This window comes from Rousettus aegyptiacus, unplaced genomic scaffold (genome assembly GCF_014176215.1).
Source record: "Rousettus aegyptiacus isolate mRouAeg1 unplaced genomic scaffold, mRouAeg1.p scaffold_m13_p_5, whole genome shotgun sequence".
Lineage (NCBI taxonomy): Eukaryota > Metazoa > Chordata > Mammalia > Chiroptera > Pteropodidae > Rousettus > Rousettus aegyptiacus.
This window is the reverse complement of record NW_023416308.1, coordinates 116,202,720-116,223,543: the sequence shown is the minus strand read 5'-3', so window position 1 is coordinate 116,223,543 and position 20,824 is coordinate 116,202,720. Positions and strand designations below refer to the sequence as shown.

The 20,824-nt window shown below is 54.7% G+C and overlaps 2 protein-coding genes across 6 annotated transcripts; one reads left to right on the top strand and one right to left on the bottom strand.

Annotated features, from left to right (window-relative positions):
* Positions 1-7,505: 7,505 nt before the first annotated feature.
* NAALADL1 (N-acetylated alpha-linked acidic dipeptidase like 1) lies at positions 7,506-17,949 on the top strand. Of its 5 annotated transcripts, none has more exons than XM_016119424.2 (18): positions 7,518-7,844; positions 8,074-8,102; positions 8,187-8,308; positions 8,699-8,821; positions 10,247-10,530; positions 10,613-10,714; positions 11,464-11,549; positions 11,663-11,782; positions 14,876-14,961; positions 15,039-15,102; positions 15,189-15,256; positions 15,344-15,435; positions 15,520-15,610; positions 16,373-16,454; positions 16,538-16,711; positions 16,787-16,874; positions 16,984-17,076; positions 17,395-17,949. In XM_016119424.2, exons 1-18 carry the CDS (start codon positions 7,645-7,647, stop codon positions 17,579-17,581), a joined length of 2,091 nt encoding a protein of 696 aa, XP_015974910.2. In that variant the 5' UTR covers positions 7,518-7,644; the 3' UTR covers positions 17,582-17,949. The 5 variants fall into 5 exon arrangements, with proteins under 5 accessions (XP_036076848.1, XP_015974911.2, XP_015974910.2 ...); XM_016119423.2 differs by having other exon boundaries at positions 7,519-7,844; positions 7,930-8,102; XM_016119425.2 differs by lacking the exon at positions 17,395-17,949 and having other exon boundaries at positions 7,512-7,844; positions 7,930-8,102; positions 16,787-16,895; positions 16,984-17,075.
* A 94-nt stretch (positions 17,950-18,043) lies between these two features.
* Positions 18,044-20,514, bottom strand: SAC3D1 (SAC3 domain containing 1). The gene is made up of 2 exons (XM_016119427.2): positions 19,637-20,514; positions 18,044-18,647 (listed from the first exon to the last, which is right to left on the bottom strand). Exons 1-2 carry the CDS (start codon positions 20,400-20,402, stop codon positions 18,145-18,147), a joined length of 1,269 nt encoding a protein of 422 aa, XP_015974913.2. The 5' UTR covers positions 20,403-20,514; the 3' UTR covers positions 18,044-18,144.
* Between the last annotated feature and the right edge of the window lie 310 nt (positions 20,515-20,824).

Genomic DNA, 20,824 nt, shown 5'->3' with positions numbered 1-20,824 from the left:
AGGCCTCCTCCCTGCCTCCCAGCCCCTTTCCCGTTTCTGTCCTGGGGGTCCTCAGGCAGTCCTGCCCAGGTCAGCTACCCACCCCTGCAACCCTTTGTTCCAGCCTAACCTGTTATATATGAAACTGAAGAAGCAAGTGAAGGCCGTCCTGGAGGAAGGGAACACTGTCCAGGAGGGAGCCCAGGACATCCAGGAAAGGGCTCTGATCCAGGTGCTCAGGCAGCCCTGTGGCGAGTGGTGGGGGGGGGCACACTCACTCAAGCCTCCGTTGCCTGCGACAACCCAGCTTCCAGAAGGCAGCGCCGCTCATCCAGCCACCTGACATCCCCATGATCAGAGAACCAATGTCAGCCTTGGCCGCAAACCAGACACCTCCTCGGGAAGCCACTCCAAGAGATCCTGTCCAGGTCCCAGCAATAAACTTTGCAGCAGAGCCGAGGCTCACACACATGTCTGTGGGCCCCGGGAGCCGGGGTGGAGCAGGCGGCCGCCAGCTCCAAACTGCACTTGGTCCCTGGACTACCTACTGATGTCCCCTACCTCCCTGCGTTCTGCCTTTCTCTAGTTTTGAGCTTGCTCCACCCTGGAGGAGGTTCTAGGTCTGGTTGGTGTGAGCCTCAAGGTCAATATCCCTGTGATAAGTGCTGGGCCCACAGCCCCTCCCAGAGGAGGGAGGACGATGCAGCAGGTTTAACTCCAAAGGGCAGGTACACTAGGGAGGGGCTGGAAGAGCCACTTCCCACCTTGTGACCTTGGATTAGTCTCTTATCCTGTAAATCAAGTCATGGCTGGGGGCAGTGAGAGCTCTCCAAGGGCCCAACAGCCTTCAGTCTGGGGATGCATCTGGAGTTTGAACCCCCATCCCCCACCCTCTAGCCAGGGCCTCCTGGGGCCTGCCTTGAGACCTTATCCCTGCACCAAGGTGTCTCTCCCAGTAGTGGGCTGCAGCCAGTCTCCCGTATCACTCATGGGCCTGAACACCCCCTTATCCTCCTCAAGACTGGCTGCCTGAACTCCCAGCCATGGTCACTGTGCCCTGGCCACCGTAGGCCCTCAGGGCTTGTATCCACAAGCCTTGCTGCCCTTCGGCATCCGCATCTGTCCAGCCCCAGGGAGTCTTTCTGTGTGTCTTTTGATTTCTGGTGGAACAAGAGGGGGTAGGGTGGAGAGAGAGATTGAAGAGGTGTGTGGGGGAGGGGGGTGTGGTGGAGAGAGAGAGAAAAAGAGAAAGGGAGAGAGGGAATAGATAGAATATTCAAAAACTTAGAAATAATTCTCATATAACTAGACAAAGAACATGCTTCAGTTTGCTTTGTTTCTAATCTCATTAATGCGGGTGTTGAAAGAGCTAGCAAGATGACAAAGCCAGTTTAAATGACAGTGTAAGAAAATGATACATGTATAAAGTCAAGGGGGGAAAAAGAAGGAATCTGAAATAAGATTGCTAAATTAGATAAAAAATCGGGCAGTATCTTATAGGGTGATTTTTTTTCCCCCCCCAAGGCCTCATAACCCTAAGGGTGATATTATTTACTGGGCAGAAATCCCCTATAATAACATGAAAGGACTGTGACCATTTCTGCCTTATAGCCGCTGCAGGAGGCCACCAGCGAAGAAGAAGGAAATTCAGGTTTGTGGCTCCCCTCGGACCTGGTCTGACTTACACCGGACTCCATTAGGATCACGGTGCCCCGGCCAGTAACTGGTGACAGACTTGATTAATGAAGGTCTGAGCTGAGCTGAGCTCTGACTTCGCAGCCTGCCTCCTCATCTCCCCGAAGGGAACCATCTAATACTGAGATTGAAGGGCATAGCTGGACCAACAGCTAAATGGCTAAATCATTCAAGCATTTAAGGACTTGTAGCAACGTGACATAGTCATCGGCACGGTGCCATCTGAACCTGCTTCCTCCAAAGGCCTCCAGCATCTCAGCCCAGGACAGCGGGCACATGTGGCTCCGGCATTCGGCTTGGCTGCAGGGAGTGGAGTCTGCCGCAGAGCCCCTCCCCAGAAATTGCTGACAGATGCCCGAAATGCCTCCTCGCTGCGGCCCGCAGCCCAGGGCTGCAGCATTGCACTTCCCCGAGCTCAGTCCCCAACAGCTGCTCCTGCCGACACCTGGTCCCAACACGACTGCAGCCCAGTCGGCAAGGCCCTTTCAAGGGGAGGCCCCCCAGCAAAACTGCCTGGCTCCAGGGTGTTACCAGGTCTTTCAATTCACACACACACACACACACACACGCACACACACCCCTCTCCCCCCAGACCTGCTAGCCAAAGCAGGTTACCATGTCAGTCACAAGCTGGGCCCAGATCTTTTGGGTCTCTCTGTCATCCAGGCCAGTTTGTGTGATCTTGACTGAGTGACTGGACACACTTGATCAGAGGCTCTTGGGAGAACTAGCTAGCTTTACTGTGGGCTTGGCGAGTTGCTAGCATTCCGTGAGGGTCAGCGATCATTAGCTGCCCTCCAGTGGCCCTACCCGTGCCTCTGAGAGGCCCAGTGGGAACAGGCTGGGGCATCTGTGCTCCCAGCAGGCTCCACTCCTCCCAGCCTAAAGGTCCTGCGATTTCCGCCTGGGAGGGCGGCCCGATCCCATGGCACCATCGCCGGGAAGCCTCCTGCCGGGGAGGTCCATGAGATCCCACACCCCCGTCTCATGATGGCACCTGTGTTACGCAGGCCCCCACAGGCCGGCTCGGCGTTCCCGTTTGGGCTTCTTCAGATGGGGGTCTGTTTCCCAGGGGTTCTTTTGTATCCCTGTGGTTGCCCCGGACACTCCTTAAACACCAGACAGCTGGAGGACGAACACCCAGCATTGAGGAGCTGTGCTGGTTCAGGTCAGTTTTTCATCCGTTTCGTAAATATTTGCTGAGTGCCTCCTGTGTTCCAGGCACCGTTCTGGGCTCTAAAGATTCAGCAGTGAATAAATCAAAGACACCTGCCTTGGTAGAACTTACACTAGAGGAAGGGAGACAAGACGTAATTAAAAGTCGGATGGTAATAGATGGAATGGAGAAAAATGAAGCAGATGAAGGAAGGGGAAGCCTAAGGGAGGTGAAGGAAGGCAATTTAGACAGAATGGCAGGAGAAGCGACATCGGAGCAAAGATGCGGAGGGCCCGAAAGAAGCCCTGTGGGGAGCGGGAGGAACGGCTTCCAGGAAGAGGAGCGGCGAGCTAGGAGAGGCCGACGAGGGGAGGCCGGAGGCCAGCGGGAGTCTGTGGCTGCTGTGGTGGCTTTGTTCCTCCAAGTGAAATGGGAGGCGTGGCGGCTGTGAGCACAGTCATGAGGTGGCCCGACTCGTGTGTTACAAAGACCGGCTGCTGTGCCGAGCATGGACTGAAGGAGACGAGAACGGAATCAGAGAGGCCAGTTGAGAGGCTCTCCTCCAAGGGAGAGATGACGGAGCTTGTGGCCGGGATAGACTGCAGATTTCTCTTGAAGGCACGGCCAACAGGACTTAGGAAAGACTCAAAGTAGAGTGCGAGAGAGAGGAGTAAAATGTAACTCTGAGATTTTTGGCCTGAGTGCCTAGAAGATGGAGTTAGCACTAACCCGAGTGGAGCCTGCGGAAGGAAGAAATTTAAAGAGGCGGGTCAGGAACTAAGTTTTGGGCACATTCAGTCTGAGCCGACTCTGGATTACCAAGTGTGGCTGTCAAGTCGGCAGCCGGAAATACAGGACTATAGTTCAGGGGATAGGTTCAGATACAAGGTATAAATTTGCAGGTTTTTAATTTGCATCTGATCGTTTGTATTAGTTTCGTATTGCTGTGTAACAAATGACTCCAAACCTTAGCATCTTAAAGCTGTCAACATTTATTATCTTCCCCAGTTTCTGCGGGTTACACATTCGAATGGTCGGTTGGGTGGTCTGGCTCAGGGTCTTGCATGCGATTGTAGTCAAGATGTCAGCTGGGGCTGCAGCCTTCTGAAGGCTTAGCCGGGGCTGAAGGACCCACCTCCAAAGCGGGTCACACCCATGGCTGGTAAGAGGCCTCAGTTCCTCCCCGGTGGCCTGTCCATAGAGTTGCTTGAGTGGCCTCACGACCTGGCATCTGGCTAGCGAGTGACCCAAGAGAGAGCCAGGTAGAAGCCACAATGTCTTTTATGTCTTTAGGAGCCACACTCTGTGATTTCTAAAGGATCCTTTGGGGCCATTTTGGAGTCCAGCCACCACGGAATTTAAAGCCGTGAACGTAGATGAGATCGTTTAGGAAATGAATGGAGATAGAGATGCGATTCGAGGCCCGAGCCCTGGGCCACTCGGACACTCAGAGGCCAGGCATTGAAGGGGACCCAGCAAAGAGACGGGACAGAAGCAACCTCAAGTGGCGAGGGAAACAGTGGGGTGGGGTCCTGGAAGCCAAGTGACCAAAGTGCTTGAAGAGGACAGGGCGATCGGCTGTGACTGAGGTGGCTACCAGGCCAAGGAAGAGGAGAGGACAGAAGTGACTAGTAGGTCCGGCAACCTGGAGCGGAGTTGACCTTTTCAAGAGCAGTTTTAGTGGAGTGGTGAGTAAAGCCCAAACTGGAGTGACTTCAAGAGAGAATGAAGGAGAGGAATTGGCGACAAACATAAATGACCCTTCAGGAGTTTCACCTAAAAGGGGACAGAAAATTGAGATGGTTACTGGAGGAGCAAGCGGAATTGAGGGATTTGGAAAAGACGGTGTTAAATGCCATAGATGGATGCTTCAGATGGACGGCGATGACCCACTAAAGGCAATGATCCCCCTGCGGGGGCCACATCGCTGAGCAGTGGGGGGCGGGGTGAGCTCTGGTGCTCTGGGCAGAGGCTGGCCATAGACAGGGGGCGCGGGGCCATTTATCTGTGGTGGCAGGAGAGAGGGCCGAGGAGATGCAATGGGGTGAGTAGCTCTAACGATAAAGTTCCCTCTGATTTTCGCAGTGAAATTAGAAGTGTAGTCATTGGCTATGAGTGAGGATGTAGGAGACTGTGTTGGAGGCTTGAGAAGAGAGGAGAGGGTGTGACGTGGCCATCTAGGAGTGAAGGAGGGCGAGTGGACTGGGGAAAGATAATAAGGTTGCCGGGCAGCGCTGAGGCCCTGCTTGAGGTTTGGGATTATAAATTCAAAGCAAGATCAGCGAGGTCGTGTGACTCTGCAGGCACGTTCAGGGTGAAGGTGCAGAGTGGGTGCTGGGTTGGATGTAACCAGGTCGGAGTTTTCCCCAAGGCAGAGAGCATTAGGAGAGGTGAGAGGGTTTGCAAGAGACTGAGCCTGGGCAAGGAGGCAGGTGAGCCACGTGGGAGGTGGGGGGGCGGGGAAAGGAGACGGAAGAACTCGGAGTCAGCGTGATCACGGGAGTGAGGTAGGAAGATGAAGGAAAGTCACAGGCATCAGCTACCTTAAGTGATTTCCATCAACACCCACAATCCAAAATGTCCAGGGAGGGGCCACACCACCCACCCAGCCAAGATGGGGGAAGGAAAACTGATCAAGTTAATGTCCGGTCCCTCAGCAGTGTAGACGCCAGCTGACTCCAGTAACCTGAGCTGAAGTTCTTGGGCGTCACACACACAGGTGTGACACTCAGGCAGAGTCCCCCACTCACATGTCACATACTCTTGCCCAGATGTCGTGTCTGTAGCTTCACGTGTTCACGGGACTAAATCCTTCCAGGAGCGGGAGAAGTAGGGCCATAAAACTGCCGTCTCATGGTGTCGTGTCTGTTCCTCAGCTTATCAGCTGACCTTGGCGTTCCACTGCCTGCCTGCTGGTGACTGGTCTGTGTCTTCATAAAGAAAGTGTATGCTCCCCACACTGACAGGCTTCTGATAAGATCCAAGGTCAATATCTTGGGTGCTGACAATCATCTCCCCAAGAACAGCGACTTCCTGGTGCATGTCCCTGAAGTCACTGATCACAACCCGCCCCCTCCGCCCCGCCCCCTCCCACCCGCCTCTGGTCCTCCCATGTTAACATGCTAACCCTTCTGACCAGCAGCAGCAGGGGAGATGGGTGTGGTAGGGCAGGCAGGCGGCAGGTGGGGCTGTGAGCGGAAAGGTTGCTGCTCTGAGACGGGGCTGTGAAATCACGCACACTCAGTAAGTCCACCAAGACTGGCTCCCTCAGCTCTTCAGGGATCTTGGGATTAATCAGCAAGCTTCGGCCTGGCTGGGCGCCAAGGCAGGATAGACATAAGGGTGGGAGGAATCACAGCTTGAGCCTCAGGGACCTTCCCAGCTCTGCCTGGCTCCCTGTGAGGTCTGGAAGAGGCTCAGTACTGGTGCTGAATACTTGGCGTCTCCTCCCCCCTCCCGCCCAGCATTTGCACGTGCTGGGGCATCTGCACAGATGGTCTTCTCCTCCTTGGAAGGTCCCCTCCAATGGTCTCTCCTAGACAGAATCCCTCATCCTCCCCACTGGGAACACGCCAATGCTCCCTCCGTAGGGGCACTTACCACATGGTTGAGTGCAAAGCCTGTCTGTCTCCCTGCTGGATTTGAGTTCCTGGGCACTTTCTTTATGAGGACACGGGACGGTCACCACCAGGCAGGCAGTGGAACGCCAAGGTCAGCTGATAAGCTGAGGAACAGACACGACACCATGAGACGGCAGTTTTATGGCCCCACTTCACCCGCTCCTGTCTGGATTTGCTTCCCTAGGGCCTGGCATAGGTCTAGCATAGAGCTTAAGGAATGAGTGATGCTTGCAGGTATGCGACAGAGTGAGTAAATGGATGGATTGGGACGGGGAGCGGATGGGTAGATAGGAGAGTGGGTAGATAAATGGGTTGGTGCACAAATGGGTAGAAAAATGAATACATGGACGGATAAATAGTGAATGGGTGAATATTAGGGCGGGTGTTGGACAAATAGGTAGGTGGATGGATGGACAGGTAACTAGATTCCAGACAGGGTCAGGGGATGGAAGAGAAAGTGACCTTGCCAAGGAAGTGTGGGCTTTCCTTCTGATCTCTACAACGGCCTTCCTTTCTAGAGTTCTGCTTCCTCCCGTAAGCTGGGACCCCAGCAGGCTAGATACAGAGAATTCTTCTGGGTCCTCAGAACTGGCTAAGATGTACTGAGCTCCCACTATGTGCCAGACACTGGGCTAGATATTTCTGTAGATGTGGTCTTGTTTAATGAAAACAGCACCACAGTTTTGTGAAACGCGTTCTATTTTCCCCATTTTACCGCTAAGAAAACAAGCTCAGAAAAGCTAAGTGAATTATCTAAGGTTACACAGCTTATGCCTAGGAAGGATGGGATTTGAACTCAAAACCTGCTCGAGCAGCCATTATTGCATGTGCAATGGTGGTAAGGAGACAGAGGCAGGGGTGGCAGGCAGTAGGCACAGCCCTGCTCTGGACACAGGGCCTCCGAGTTTCAGACCTGGCTTGGCTTCTGTTTTATTGGGACACCCTGGATGTAACTTGGTCGCTCCCTGGACCTCAGTGTCCCTGTGTGGACTCAGTACCCCTGGAGGTCTCCTCTGGGTGAATGATATAGAAATTGAGGTGATGTAAACAGCTCCTGGCCTTCCCTGAAGGACACTCCCTTACTCCCCCTGATACCAGGGGGCCAAAGGGCAGGGCCACCCATAGGGTAATGGTTATCTAGATCTGACACCCATTTATAAGGAAACACACCCCAGCCGACCAAGACTCCACAGGATGAAGTGCCTGAAGGTGCTTGGGGTGGTTGTGGGGGTCGCGGCCCTCTTGGGGCTGGGGATCATCCTGGGACACTTTGTCATCCCCAAAGGGGCTGACCCGCTAGCCCCCAGTGTCTCAGCCTCCCAGGACCTGGACCTGGAGATCCTCGAGACCGTTGTGGGACAGCTGGATGCCAGTAGGATCCGGGAGAATCTTAGGTGAGAGGCCCGTCTTTGCGCCCCCTCTGTTTCCCAGAGGCCCTCCATGACGCTGGGCCTGCCCCTGCCTCTGCCCGCACTGCAGAGAACTCTCCAGGGAGCCACACCTGGCCTCCAGCCCCCGAGATGAGGCGCTAGTGCAGCTGCTGCTGCAGCGCTGGCGGGACCCAGAGTCAGGCCTGGACTCTGCTGGGACCTCCACGTACGAAGTGCTGCTGTCCTTCCCCAGCCAGGAGCAGCCTAACCGCGTGGCCATTGGTGAGGCCCTGCTCTGGCTTAGAGAGGCCCGTGGGGTGAGGGAACTGTGGGGCCCAGCCCTGACTCTGCCCACCCCCTCCACAGTGGCTCCCACTGGGGACATCCTCTTCTCCTGTCGCCAGAGTGAAGAGAACCTGACTGGGGAGCAGGCAGGGCCCGATGTGGTGCCACCCTATGCTGCCTATGCCCCTTCCGGAACCCCACAGGTGGGCCTGGAACACCCCTCTGCACTGCCATGGCCCAGTTCCCCCTGGCTCCCACTCTAGCTGCTCCCATCCTGACCCGGGGCAGTCGAAAAAAAGTGCCTTGACTGGGGTTCAGCCCCTCACCCCCAGAATTTACTCACTTCTATTGCTACTCCTTTTGCCCATCGTCTAGTCACTCAACAAACGCTAATGGCCTCTGCTCAAGGCCAGGCCTGATACAGAGTACCTGGACACGGGGGAAACCAGGTGTGACTCTGTCCTTGGGGAGCTTACGAGCTCTTGGTGGGGGTGGAGGGAACAGAATCTAAACCCTCTATCTGGCCTTTCCTCTCCTTCCCCACTCTGCCTTTCCTGAGCCTGGCTGTAAGGATCACGTGCTCTTGGGCCTAGGGCCTCCTCGTCTACGCCAACTGGGGTACGGAGGAAGACTTTAAGGAGCTACAGACTCAGGGCATCCAACTCAACGGCACCATCGCCCTGACTCGGTATGGGGGTGTAGGACGCGGGGCCAAGGTAAGCAGCAGCCCCCAAAGCAGGGGGCTGGGTGGGGAGACGGGCCCAGCTGCGGGCAGGAGGCAGGAGGGGACGGGGAAGGAGCAGTGTTGATGGGGGGGCCGAGCTGCATTTGCGCTGTACCACTGAAGTGCCGTGTGACCTTGGATGCCTCCCCTCCCCTCTGCGCCTTAGGAAATAAACGAGTTGGGCAAAATTTTCAGCTTTGATATTCTGAGAGTCTAAGTCCTCCTGTGAAATAGGTTTTCTGATTATTCAACTTCTCCTGTTGCCCTCCCCGTAACCTGCTTGTTTTCGATGAAAAATTTTGATGCAGTATAACATGTCTGTGGTTTTAAAATGCTTTTTTTCATAAAAAAAGCTACAGAGTGAGAGAGAGTTAGTGTTTAGTGGGTATAGAGCTTCAGATTTGCAAGATGAAAGGAGTTACGGAGATGGGTGTTGGGGATGCTAGACAATAATGTGACTGCATTTAATGCCACCGAACCGTACATTCACTTTAAAACGGTCGAGATCGTAAATTTTACGATACGTGCGTTTTATCACAGTTCATAAAGTGTTTATGATAAGAGCTGAAAGAAAAAAGAAAAAGAAAAAGGAAGAAAGAAAACAGGATAAAAAAAGAGAAAGGAGAACAGGCACGGTGGAATTATACAAATTATAGAATTTCCAGTTAAAAAAAAAAAACTATGTAAAGTGAAAAAGTTCCCCTGTAATGCCATCCTCCAGAGAGGTCACTGTTTTTTCTGTTTTGTTTGTTTATGGAATATCCATCCAGGGTTTCTTTTGGACGAAGAGCATAAATATGTGTATCCTTTTCTCCTCCTCTTTCTCCTTTTACATAGAAGCAGCATACCAGGCCCGCTGCTCTGAAATGTGTGTTTTTCACCTTAATACTTCCTGGAGATCACCCTCGACTGCTATCTAAACTCTGTCCCGTCCTGCTTTCTTTCTTTTCTTTTCTTTTTTTATAGTACGGTTTTGTTTTTATTGTGGTAAATATTTGGAACAAAATGTACCACTTTGGTCGATGGCCATGCCACCCTGAATGTGCCTGATTCCGCCTGATCTCGGAAGCTAAGCAGGGTCGGGCCTGGTTAGTACCTGGATGGGAGCCCACCAGGTGCTGCAGGCATAAATAATAGTAATTTATCATTCGAACCATCTTTAAGTGTACACTGCAGTGTATTAAGAATATTCACAAAGTGGGCAACCATCGCCATCATCCATTTCCAGGCCTCTTTTGTCATTTCAAATGAAACTCTGTTCCTATTAAATGCTAATTCTTTCCCCCTCTCCAGCCCCTGGTAACCTTTATTCAACTCTCTGCCACAGCGAGGGAAAGTATAAGCAAAATAGGGTGTGCCCCTTTCTCACCCCTCCCCTAAAAATAGCCTCCTCCCCCTCCTCCTTCTTCTCCTGCAGGCCGTGAACGCTGCCAAGTACCAGGTGGCTGGGGTGCTGGTGTACACGGATCCCGCAGACATCAATGATGGGCACAGCTTGCCCAATGAGACCTTCCCACACTCTTGGCGCCTGCCTCCCTCGGGGGTAGAGAGAGGATCCTACTATGAGTATTTTGGGGACCCCCTGACTCCCTACCTTCCAGCCAACCCTTCCTCCTTCCGCCTGGACCCTGCTACTGCCTCCGGATTTCCCCCAATTCCCACTCAGCCCATCGGCTTTGAGGATGCCAAAGTCCTTCTCTGGTGAGCTTATGCCCTGGGGTCTCCTGCCCACTCTCCAGTGGCCTCCCATATTTGCTCTGAAGGGTCTCCCCCTCCTCTCCAGTAACCTCCAAGGACCCTCAGCCCCGGCTGCCTGGCAAGGATCATTGGGCTGTGATTATAAGTTGGGGCCCGGCTTCCAGCCAGGTGGTGCCTTCGCAAGCAGGTGAGATGGGGCGCCCTCCTCCCCCAACTCTCCTCTCCTCTTCCCTTGTTATGCTTCCCCAGCTCTGCCCACTTCAGGGCCTGACCTTGCCCTTTCTTCTCCCTCCCAACCCCTCCCCTGACTCCAAAATATCTGTCTCCCCACCTAATCTCACACCCCCACTTTCCAGTTGTCCTCTCTCTCTCGAATACACCAAGCTCAATTTCCAGTCAAGGCCTCGGCACGTGCTGTTCTCTCTGCAGAAAACACCCCCCCCCCCGCCCCCATGAACCTGCCATTCCCGGTCTGTACTAACCTCCCTACCTGCCACCAGGTCTCCCCTCACATGTCAACCTGTTAGTGTTGTCCCAGGCCCCTTCACCGCCTGAAGTTGCTCACTTCCTCGCGGTCTGTCTTGCTCAGGAGAGGGAGGCCCCAGGAGGGCTTGGTCGGTGTCTGTCATCGCCCGGAGCCTAGCGCGGGGCATGCGCTCTAAGTATTTGCTAAGTACTTGAGTGAGTGAGTGAGTGAGTGAGTGAGTGAGTGAGTGAGTGAATGAGTGAATGAGTGAATGAGTGAATGAAAAGAACTGGAATTGGAAGAGCTGGGGTCTAGCCTTGCTGCCTCTCTTGGAACTTCTGGGCAAGGACCTTGGCATGTCGATTCCTCTTTGGGCCTCAGTTTCTCTTGCACTGGGTCGGGGGTTAGGGGGTGGAGGGGTGGGGGAGTGGGCAAGGTCAACACTCTTGCCGCTCCGTTTCCTCCCTCAGCCAAGTGAACTTGAGCGTCCACAACACCCTGGAACTACGGAACTCCTCCAACGTCCTGGGGATCATCCGCGGGGCGGTGGAGCCTGGTGCGCGCCCCCTCCCTTCTCCCTGCGCCGCGGACCCGCCGCGCTGAGCCCCGCCCGCGCCAGGCCTGGCGGACCCCGCCCTCTTCTCTAGCTTCCCGCTCTACTCCCTCCAGACCGCTATGTGCTGTACGGAAACCACCGGGACAGCTGGGTGCACGGCGCCGTGGACCCCAGCAGTGGCACTGCTGTCCTCCTGGAGGTCTCCCGCGTCCTGGGGACCCTGCTGAAGAAGGGTGAGGCCTCCCCTAATCCAGCCGCGGTCCAGGGACTCTCTGGACTCTCGGAGGTCTCCTCCAAGCCCGCTCCTTCCTCCTGCGCGTCCTGTCCCACTTGTGCCAAGCCTCAGGGCTCCGCAGGCAGACATGCGTGGACGCCGGCCCTGGACCGCTAATTAATTCGTACAATAGCTTCCGAGAGCCCGCCCCGGCCCTCAGAATGCGGCCCCCATGCTGCTGTGAGAAGGCAGTGCCCAGGCTGTGCCCTCCAGGAGCTTCGCTCAGTTGAGGCGAGGATGAGAGACAGTTATCAACACAACGAATACATCTTGGTGCCTGGCTATGTGCCAGGACAGTACTAAGCGCTGAGATCCCACAGTGAGCACCCTGGAGTAGCTGCATGTGACGACCGCCGACAGCCCCGATATGTGCTGTAAAGAAACATATCTAAGGGGCTTTCCAGGTGCAAATCGAAGGGCAGTTCAGGGGTGAGGAGGATCCAGGTGGAGGGTACAGCATGTGACAAGGAGGGGCCGGACCAGGTGTAAGAGCCACAGGGCTAGTATGGAGTGTGATCCAAGGGTAGTGGGAGGCTGGCGAGGGATTTTAATCAAGAGAGTGACAGGACAGAGTCTAAATTTTAAACAGCTTCCTCTGCTGCAGTGGCGAAGGGTTAGAGGGGCAGGGGCCAATCAGAGGCCTTGTCATCCTCGGGGGGGGGGGGGGGGGGGGGCAGGGGAGATGGAGGCTTGGACCAGAGCAGGGGTAGGGGGAAGGAGACGGTGTCAAGACATGGGGTCTGTTGGTAACACAGGTGAGGGAGAAGATGAACAGGATTAGAGGGCAGATCTGGGGAGAAGCATGGGAATATAATTTTTTACATAAAGATAATTTTTTTAGCTCTTTTTTTATTTTGGTAAAATATACGTACCATAAAAATTGCCCATCAAATCATTTCCCCCCAATATCTTGCTTTATAAATTTAAGCACTAATGATAATACTTTTATGTGAGTGAGTAGCTACCTCCCAAGCACTGGCAGGTTGGGAAACCCTTGATTCTCAATGTTGGAAGGTTTTAAAAATATTTACATGTGAGTTTCAGGTGTACGACATTTCATTTCGACGTCTTGTATACTACAAAGTTATCACCCCCAAAAGCCTACTTCCTGTTCATCATCATAGAATTGACCCCCTTCATCCTGTTTCCCACTCCCCGACCCCCTTCCCCTCTGGTAACCACTGATCTGTTCTCTGTATCTATGAATTTGTTTTTGTTTGATTTTGTTCGTTCCCTTCTATCCATTTTTAAGTGTACTGTGCAGTGGCATCGGTACCTTCACAATGTCGTGCAACCATCACCACTAACCAGCTCTAGACCTTTTTCATCTTCCATCATCAACACCCTAAAGTTATAACTGTCTAATCTGAGTTGATACCAACTTAACTTCAATCACATATAAAAACTCTACTGTAAAGCTCTATCCTTCCCCTTTATATTATCGGTATCACAAATTACATCTTTATACATCACGTGCCCATTCACATATTGATATTGAAGTGCCCAGGTGACATTCCGGGGGAGAGGGCAAGCCGGGCAGTCGCTGAACTCTGGGTCAGAAAAGATAAGCTGGGGAGTTGGTGGCTTAAATGGTATGTGAAACCGCAAGTGTGGTCAGTGATTAACTGATAAGGAGGGGTTGTGGGGAGAAGAATCTTGAGGAGAGAGGCTGGGATTTTGACGTTACCCCCTGCGGTGGCGCAGGAATGTCTATTATTGTGGTTAAGTGTTTTATTTTGAAATAATTTCTGAGTTACAAAAGAGGTGCACAAACAGTACAAAGAAACCTCTTACAATGTTACTGTTAACATTAACATTAATATTAATGTTACCTTGTTGGCTCTCTATTTACATTTTTAAAGGACGGTTTGAAAGTTGCAGAAATGCTGCACCTTTCTCCATAAACACATCGCCGTAATATTCCTAAAAATTGGGACATTTTCTTTCATAACCACAGTACTCTATCAGAATCAGGAAATTAACAATTTTGTCAAGTGTTCCTGTGACGACCTTTAGAGCAAAAGGATTTTCCGGCCCGAGAGCCAACCGGCTCACCCGCCGCACGTGGAGCAGTGGCAGGTGCATTCTGTAATAGTTCCTTAGCTGTTCTTCGTCTTTCATGATCCCGAAGTTATCCTGCTGCACGTCCCTCCATTTGGTTCAGGTTATTCATTTTCGGCAGGAAAAAGCATGGGATTTTGTAATTACAAACATGTAATCATTTTATACTTTAAAAAGTTTGCATTTACCACAAAAAGATGAGGAATGGTCACAGGGGACTGAGTTGCAGCCAGAGATGGGAGCACACCCAGGAGCACGTGGCACTGTGGAGGGCGCACGGGAGTCCGGACGAGGTCAGGGGGCGAGCGAGCTGGCCCGCCACGCTTCCGGGAGGTGGCTGGGGACCGAGGCACAGAGACTGGAGATGGAAGTGAGGCTGCAGGAGGCTGTGAGAGGCAGTGTGGGGCGCTGCTAACGCGCCCGGACTCTGCAGCCAGGTCCGAACCCTAGTTCTGCTGCATATCAACTGTGTCATCCTTTTAACTTCTCTGTGGCTCAGTTTTCTCAACTGTGGAATGGTGACAATAGTAGTCTCTCCCTCAAGGCATTGTTGTGAGGATCGGCTCAATATGGATAAAGTCCTAAGGCAAGCATTAATGTATTGTCACCTCACTAAGAGAAGGTTGTGGGTGAGTTTTGCCTAGGATGTATGAAGGAGAGAGTTGGGGGTGGGGGTCAGGTCTTCTTAAAGCATACCTATAGAGCAGAGGGATGCAGGGCATTCTGGCAAAGGGACCACCTGACCCAGGGAGGTTGGTGTTGGGGGCAATGCTGGGGTGGGGGTGGGGTGTCACGGCAGAGGAGGGAGGCTGGGGAAAGGAAAACGGACCCTCCCGGAAGGCTTGGCTGGAGAGGTGCCAGGACCTACTTCCTGTCCTGGACCGCCCCGCCCCTTTCAACCCTCCCCTCCTCTCTATTCCCCCGACCTTTTCTCTAAGCCACCCCAGGATCCAGGGAACTTGCCTACTAACCTTTTACCCCCCCTTCCCAGGCACCTGGCGCCCCCGCAGATCGATAGTGTTTGCGAGCTGGGGGGCAGAGGAGTTTGGGCTCATTGGCTCCACAGAATTCACAGAGGTGAGTGAGCATGCAGGGGAGAGAGGGGATCCCCAGGGCGGGGCAGCGCCAGGCTGACATCGCCCCTCCCGCCAAAGGAGTTCTTCAGCAAGTTGCAGGAGCGCACCGTGGCCTACATCAACGTGGACATCTCAGTGTTTGGTATGGGGGGGCAACTGGTCTGACTGGGAATGAGAGAAATGAAAGGGCTGGGGCCCGGATAGAGTCTTTCTCTGATCCTCCCACAGCCAACGCCTCCCTGAGGGTGCAGGGGACGCCCCCAGTCCAGAGCGTCGTCTTCTCTGCAGCTAAACAGGTGGAGGGGAGTGGGTTGGGTGGTGCACCCGCTTGCTGTTGGGTCTGAGGAGGGGCCAGCCCCGAGACTAGGTTCCCCTCCCTGCAGATCCCCGCGCCAGGCCCCAGCAGACTCAGCATCTATGACAACTGGATCCGGTATTCTAACTATAGCAGTCCCGTGTACGGCCTGGTCCCCAGGTGAGCCAGGGGCCGGGGCTGGGACTGGGGTGGGCAAGTCAGAGGGCCCAGTAGCCTCTAGACCCATCGTCTTCCTTCCCACAGGCTGGGCTCTCTGGGTGCTGGCAGCGACTATGCACCCTTCATTCACTTCCTGGGCATCTCCTCCATGGACATCGCCTACACCTATGACAAGGTAAGTGGACACCCCTCCGTCCTCCAGGTGGGTACCTTGCTCCACCAGCCAGCCCACTCCTCTACTGAAGGATGCTCTAGTGCAGCCTGAATTGGACACCTTCACTCACTGGCTGAGCTACCTCCGCCAAATTTCTTAACCTCTCTGAGAATCTGTCTATGCGCATCTATGTCATTTCATCAAGTTTAATATACCACTGATTGTCAGATGCACCATTATGATGAGCACTGTTCCGGAAGGGAAAACACTGCCAATTAGTTGTAGGATGATATTGACTTTAAGAAGCATCCCAATTTCAGAGATTTTTAAATGTGAAAAACAGTATTGATCTCAAGATAGTTTAAATAACAATATAAAACAAGGATGATTCAAAGCTTTGGCATGAGAGAAATAAGGGATGCGGCGCGCCCTGCCTGTCTTCCTTCGGTGCTCCAAAATGCCCTCTCCCCCCTTCATGGCCACAAATCTCCTGGATGATACAGTTGGGATTTAAATCTTCTAGTCTGACTCCAAAGCCCCAGGCTCTTCTCCTTCATGTGACATGGAAAAGTGGCCGCTGACCCAGCTCTGTGGCTTATTAGCTATGTGATGTCAGGCAGGTCACTTACCCATTTGAGCCTGTTTCCTTCTCTGTAAAGTTAGAACCTACCACATGGCGGTGGCAGTGGTTTGAGATAATGTCCCTACATTGTAGCTCGCTATAGGTACACTTCCTTCCACTTCGCATCCCAAGCCTGTCACTTCTGGGCCTTGTTCCCCCAGAGCAAGACCTCAGCCCGGATCTACCCCACCTACCACACAGCCTTCGACACCTTTGGTTATGTGGACAAGTTTGTGGACCCAGGTGAGGAGAGGGGCAAGGGGTTTCCTGAGGCTGGAGGAGGATGGGCTGAAGACTGAGCCCTGGCCTTGTCACTCTCTCTGCAGGCTTCAGCAGTCATCGGGCTGTAGCCCAGACAGCGGGGAGCGTGCTTCTCCGGCTCAGTGACAGTCTCTTCCTGCCTCTCAATGTCAGTGACTACAGTGAGACCCTCCGTAGCTTCCTGAAGTCTGCCCAGCAGGACCTCGGGGCCCTGCTGGAGCAGCACAGCATCAGCCTGGGTACGGACCCACCCTGATGTTGAGGCATGGGAAGCCCTGCACCCACAGGCCTAAGATACTGGCTGTACCCTGTAGGGCCTCTGGTGACTGCAGTGGAGAAGTTTGAGGAGGCAGCCATAGCCTTGGACCAAAACATATCAGCACTGCAGAAGGCCACCCCCAAGTGAGCAAGGGCAGTGAGCAGGTGCCTGGGAGGGTGGCATTCAGGGCAAGATGCAGGGTGGCAGCTGGGCTGCTGGTTTCAGAGTGACCAGCAGATCCTGCCACTCCAGCCCCCTGCAGGTCCGGATGCTCAATGACCAGCTGATGCTCTTGGAACGAACCTTCCTGAACCCTCGAGCCTTCCCAGAGGAACGCTACTACAGGTGATCCTGTCCCAAAGCTCTTGGGAGGTGCTATGGGGTGAGGTTGGGTAATGGGGACCCACCTAAGGGAGGAGAATATCAGCATTTCAGTGGCCTTTAGGAGAGGGGAAATCAACCCAGGTCACCCTGGGACTAGAACCTACATCTTCTGCTACCACCACTGCTGCAGGGGCACCGGCTGTCAGAGGCACCGGCTGTCAGAGGCAGTGTGGAGGTGCCTCAGTGCCTAGCTGCATACAGGAGCTGAGCTCGTAGCAGGCTGAAGCTTCCCTCGTTCCTGGCCCCTAAATGACCCTGATCCTCCCGTTTCTCTGTTAGCCACGTGCTCTGGGCACCCCGCACCAGCTCTGTAGTGACGTTCCCGGGCCTGGCCAACGCCTGCTCCAGAGCCATGAACACAGGCCTCGGATCTGCAGCCTGGGCCGAGGTGCAGAGGCAGCTCAGTATTGTGGTGGCAGCACTGGAGGGTGCAGCAGCCACCTTGAGGCCTGTGGATGACCTCTGACTCCAGCCCTCCACCACCACCCTTTACCTAACCTTCTCCCACTTGTTCTCCTTGGGTGCGTCTCAATCTTTCAGGAGAAGGCACGACCACAGGATCCTCTCAGGCTTCCGAGACAACTGCTCGGGGTCCCACCAGTTGTGGACGCCTGAAAGGAGTGACAAGCACTAGATGAAAAGCTCCCTTATCCTGTCTCTTGGCTGGCAGAGGGTGGAGAACAGGAGGCGGGGATGGTGGGAATGGCAAAGCCAACAGCTCTTGGTAGTGGGTGGGTGAGGATGGGATGCTTAATGCTAACCTTAGATACCAACTAAGAGACCACCGAGGCCACCCCTCAGGGACCATTGGGCAAACTGAGGCCCAGGGAGGATAGGGGCTTGTATACTCTGGGTTCTTTCCCCCCATACCTCTAGCGTGTCTCAACTAGCCCCTGCCGTCCTCCAAATAAATCAAGCCTAGCTATTGTTCCTACAAAACAAGGTCCTTTTATTGTGTGGGAATCATGAAAAAAGAAAGCGGAGCGCTCAATCCCAGTCCTGGGCTCTGGGAGCCTGCCCCGCCCCTGCTCATGCCCGGGACTTCCATCTGTCCTCACCTTCATCTTCCTCCTCTGCCATGACCACCTCCTCCAGGGTGCGCCCTGTAAGTTTGCTTCCCACCAACACTTCGCAGGTCCCGGCGGGTGGCAGCCCCTCCTCAGTGTAGAGACCCCTCAGGAACACGACTCTCTCCTGTCCGTCCAAGGGCAGTCCGTGGGCCTGGCACAGGTCCCGTGCCTCCTCGGGCCCATCCAGGGCTAATAAATGCACCATGAAGTCCAGGGGTAAGGTCTGGCCCTTGGGGGTGCTCAGGGCACGAGAGAGGCGGGCCAGGGCCCTGCGGCGGGCATGGCCCACATGGCACTGTACTGCGCAACTCTGCAGGTATGGCAGGGTCCGGAGCAGGCGGAAGAGGCGGGCGGCATTGCCTTCACGGAAGGCCGCATCCACAGCCAGGGCTGTGCGCAGCGCCGGGCAGGAACGCAAGGCAGTGGGCAGCTGCAAAATCTCATGAAGGGCCTCCACTGAACCTGTGAGGGCGGGAAGCCGGGATGAGAACTGGATGGGTCCTTCCATTCCATCCCTCAAGCCTCCCCCAACTCATCTCCCCTCCCACTCCCTCCAGCCCCGCACCTGGCCCATCTCCGGACGTCTGTCCCGCCTACCTCCCTCCCTGGCCACGCCCACCTTCCCTCCCCATTTCCTGAACCATATTTGAATGACGCTCCAAGGTTCTCAGGGCCCCTGCAAACCTGGAACTTTGTAATAGTGAGGCAATGTTTACGGATGAAGGAAACAGGCCGGATAATTTAACGGCTTGCCTGAGATTGTGCTACAGTTCATATGTAGAACTCGACCCAACAAAATCCAAGTTCCCTGACTTGGAACCCAGTATTTTCTCCACTGCCCTAGCTGCTCCACAGATCAAGGCGCCGGCTCGGCCACACCTTTCCCTGTCCGCCTGGTAAGGCCATAGGTAGTTTCTTCGAGACGATTCTGCCTCTGCTTCCCTTCCAAAAGAATCACGGGCACTGGAACCTTCGGCCACTTTTGTAAAGTGAAGCTTCTGAACCATTAGGGGGTTGTGAAGTCAACAGCATTTTGTTATATTTAAATAGAATAGAACTTATTAGACTGCACCATCCATCCATAGAAAGGACCTAAAGTCTTGAAACTTCTGTCTCAGATATATTTTGGACATACGTCTTCTTTGATGCTTTGCAAACCTGACTGAACTGAAAATTTTTAAAAAGTGTGAAAATCACTATCTGGAACAACTTTTCCATTCTAACCTCGTCCCCTCCACTTCGATTAGGAGAAAACTGAGACCCGGAGATAAGGACAGGCCAGCAGGCTCGATGGATCCGTGCATCGTCTCCACACACATTTAGGAGGCCAGGACGGGGAGAGGGCTACTGGTGAAATTTTAAAGCTTCTCTTTCCTTCCCCGGCCTCCACTGTCCACTTCGAGGGTCCCCCAACCCCCGCGTTCTGCCCTGCTGCTGGGACTCCGACTTACCCAGGTTATAGAGCAGAAAGAGGCCCTGGAAGGCGGCCTGGCGGGGGTGTGGCCCGGCGCCCCGCGCGTAGCAGCGCCGCAGCGAACCGAAGCCCTCCTGCACCTGGGCCTGCAACAGCACCGGGTCCGCTGGCTCGTGCGCTGCGTCCGGCCCGAGCCTCGCCACCACCGCCAGCAGCACAGCCAGCGCCGCCTCCAGCACCACCGCAGTCTCGGAGTCGCCCGCGCGCTGCAGGGCCAGGTCCAGACGCACGGCGCGCAACCGGTCCGCCACAAAACTGGCCACCTCCGCGCGGGATGCGTCCTCGCGTTCGGCTACCTCGCTCGCCAGGTAGCGCACGGTGGCCAGCAACACGGACGGCGGACGCAGCTGGCTCGGTGGGGGCCGGGCCTTGCCCGCGGCAGGCCGGCTGTACTCCTTCACAGCGCGCTGCGGATCGGCGCGGGGCACGTCCCCGCGGCACCCCGGCGCCACCTCGAAACGGTGCAGGCGGCGCTCCTTTTCGCGCCGGGCGCGCTCGGCGGCTGGGCACATGTCCGGGCACCTGCCCACCGGCAGCTCGCAGCCAGGCATGAGCGCGCTGGCGGGAGAGGATGGGCGATCAACATCCCAGGGACTTCGACCACTCGCCGGATTCTGCAGGAGGGCACGCCCAGGCCCCCCGAGACTCGGAGAGGACGGGGCGGGGCCGACCCCGCCTGAGCCCGCCTCCTTGCCCGGGTCTAGGCGTCCCCGCCGCGGGTCCAACCACCGCCGTCCTCTCATCGAATCCTGTTGCCGCTCACAAAGTCTCCAGCAGGACTCCCGTGATGCACTGCGTTGTAGTTCAGCGTCGCTCCCTGTTTCACGCCCCACGCAATGCGACGCGCACGGCCAAGGCTACTCCCATGATGCACCGGTTTGTAGTCTCCGAAACTAATCGCTTTGTAAGGGGGCGGGGGAGGGGCGGAGCCACGCCTCCCAGGGTCCAGCCCATTGATACGTCGTCACTATTTGGCTTTTAGCATCCACCCAGCAAAAAAATGGATACCCCTGCTTTGGGTTCCTCTCCATCATCCCTTTCAAACAATAAACGAGTTTAATCGGCATGTCTTTTTCTTCGTTCTGTTTTCCTGGAGGCTATTCTACCCATTTTCTAGATCAGGGGTCAGCAAACTGTGTAAAGGGCCAGATAGTAAATGTTTTGG

Bases quoted from the DNA above. Each gene is read 5' to 3' on its own strand.
- NAALADL1 (XM_016119423.2), top strand. From the start codon at position 7,645: ATGAAGTGCCTGAAGGTGCTTGGGGTGGTTGTGGGGGTCGCGGCCCTC. The intron at 8,103-8,186 runs GTGAGGCCCTGC...CCCCCTCCACAG, and splicing joins GCCTAACCGCGTGGCCATTG to TGGCTCCCACTGGGGACATC. The intron at 14,962-15,038 runs GTGAGTGAGCAT...CTCCCGCCAAAG, and splicing joins GCTCCACAGAATTCACAGAG to GAGTTCTTCAGCAAGTTGCA.
- SAC3D1 (XM_016119427.2), bottom strand. From the start codon at position 20,402: ATGAGAGGACGGCGGTGGTTGGACCCGCGGCGGGGACGCCTAGACCCG. The intron at 18,648-19,636 runs GTAAGTCGGAGT...CCGCCCTCACAG, and splicing joins CTTTCTGCTCTATAACCTGG to GTTCAGTGGAGGCCCTTCAT.